Source organism: Penaeus vannamei, chromosome 12 (assembly GCF_042767895.1).
Source record: "Penaeus vannamei isolate JL-2024 chromosome 12, ASM4276789v1, whole genome shotgun sequence".
In the NCBI taxonomy this organism is placed as follows: domain Eukaryota; kingdom Metazoa; phylum Arthropoda; class Malacostraca; order Decapoda; family Penaeidae; genus Penaeus; species Penaeus vannamei.
In genome coordinates this window covers 6,438,972-6,440,514 of record NC_091560.1, presented here as the reverse complement: position 1 = coordinate 6,440,514, position 1,543 = coordinate 6,438,972, and the positions used below count along the sequence as shown (strand labels likewise).

The 1,543-nt window shown below is 45.8% G+C and overlaps 1 protein-coding gene across 1 annotated transcript; it reads right to left on the bottom strand.

Annotated features, from left to right (window-relative positions):
* Positions 1 to 62: 62 nt before the first annotated feature.
* On the bottom strand, positions 63 to 1,085 carry LOC113815326 (uncharacterized; the record flags this gene model as incomplete). Its single annotated transcript, XM_070128417.1, has 1 exon — positions 63 to 1,085. A coding segment is annotated over one exon (1,014 nt), but the record flags the coding sequence as incomplete, so codon positions are not given.
* Positions 1,086 to 1,543: the final 458 nt, after the last annotated feature.

Genomic DNA, 1,543 nt, shown 5'->3' with positions numbered 1-1,543 from the left:
TTCCCCTTCCTCCTCCTTCTCCTCTTCCTCTCGCCCCATCATCATCGCCGTCCTCCTCCTCCTCCTCCTCCTCAATCATCATCATCAGAGTCATCGCTTATGAGAAGCTCACCCGCCCTGCCCATGTCCTGCTTGCTCCCGCTCGTCAGCCAAGCCAGGAAGTCGTCGAATCTCTCCTCACGTGGCTTCTTTGGCTTCTTCGGTTTCTTTTCCTTGTTGGCTTCTTTGTCCTGGCTGGGTTTGTCGTCGTCGGCGTTCCTGGATTGGGGTCTGGCTTGGTTGGGATTGGACCGAGGTGCGGGTTTGTTGTCGTCTCTCCTGTCGTTGCTGGGTCTGGGTTTGTCGTCTCTGTGGTCGTCTTTAGGCCTGGGTTTGTTGTCGTCTCTGTGGTCGTCTTTAGGCCTAGGTTTGTTGTCGTCTCTGTGGTCGTTGCTTGGCCTGGCTTTGTTGTCGTCGTTGTTCCTGTCTCTCTCGTTATCTCTGTCTCTTTCTCTGTTTTCGTCTCTATCCTTGTTCCTGTCTCTGTTCCTGTTCTTCTCCTCCTCTTCTCTCTTTCTTCTCTCCTCCTCTTTCCTTCTTCTCTCTTCTTCCTCTTCTTTTCTCTTTCTCTCCTCTTCTTTCTCCTTTCTCTTTCTCTCTTCTTCCTCTTTCTCCTTTCTCTTTCTCTCTTCTTCCTCCTTCTCCTTTCTCTTTCTCTCCTCTTCTTCTTTCTCCTTTCTCTTTCTCTCCTCTTCCTCCTTCTCCTTTCTCTTTCTCTCCTCTTCTTCCTTCTCCTTTCTCTTTCTCTCTTCTTCTTTCTCCTTTCTCTTTCTCTCCTCTTCCTTCTTCTCCTTTCTCTTTCTCTCCTCTTCCTCCTTCTCCTTTCTCTTTCTCTCCTCTTCCTCCTTCTCCTTTCTCTTTCTCTCCTCTTCCTCCTTCCTTTTCCTTTCCTCTTCCTCCTTTCTCTTTCTCTCCTCTTCTTCCTTCTTTTTCTTTTCTTCCTCCTCCTTCTTCCTTCTTTCTTCTTCCTCCTTTTCTTTTCTCTTTATCTCTTCTTCCTCCTTCTTTTTCCTTTCCTCTTCTTCCTTTCTCTTTCTCTCTTCCTCTTCTTTCTTCCTTCTTTCCTACTCTTCTTTCTCCCTTTTCTTTCTTTCCGCTTCCTCCTTCTCCTTCTTCTTTCTCTCTTCTTCCTCCTTCTCTTTTTTCTTTCTTTCTTCTTCCTCTTTCTCTTCTTTCTTTGCCTCTTCTTCCTCCTTCGTCTCTTTCTCTTTTCTTCCTCCTTCGTCTCTTTCTTTCTCTCTTCCTCCTCCTTCGTCTCTTTCTTTCTCTCTTCTTCCTCCTTCTCTTTTTTCTTTCTCTCTTCTTCCTCTTTCTCTTTTTTCTTTCTCTCTTCTTCCTCCTTTCTGTTTTTCTCCTCTTCCTCCTTTCTCTTTTTCTCTTCGGCCTCCTTTTTCCTTTTTTCTTCCTCCTCCTTTTCTTTCCTTTCCTTCTCCTCTTTCTCTTTCGCTTCCTTCTCCTTCCTCTCTCTCTCTTCCTTTTCTTTTCTTTCCTTCTCCTCTTTCTC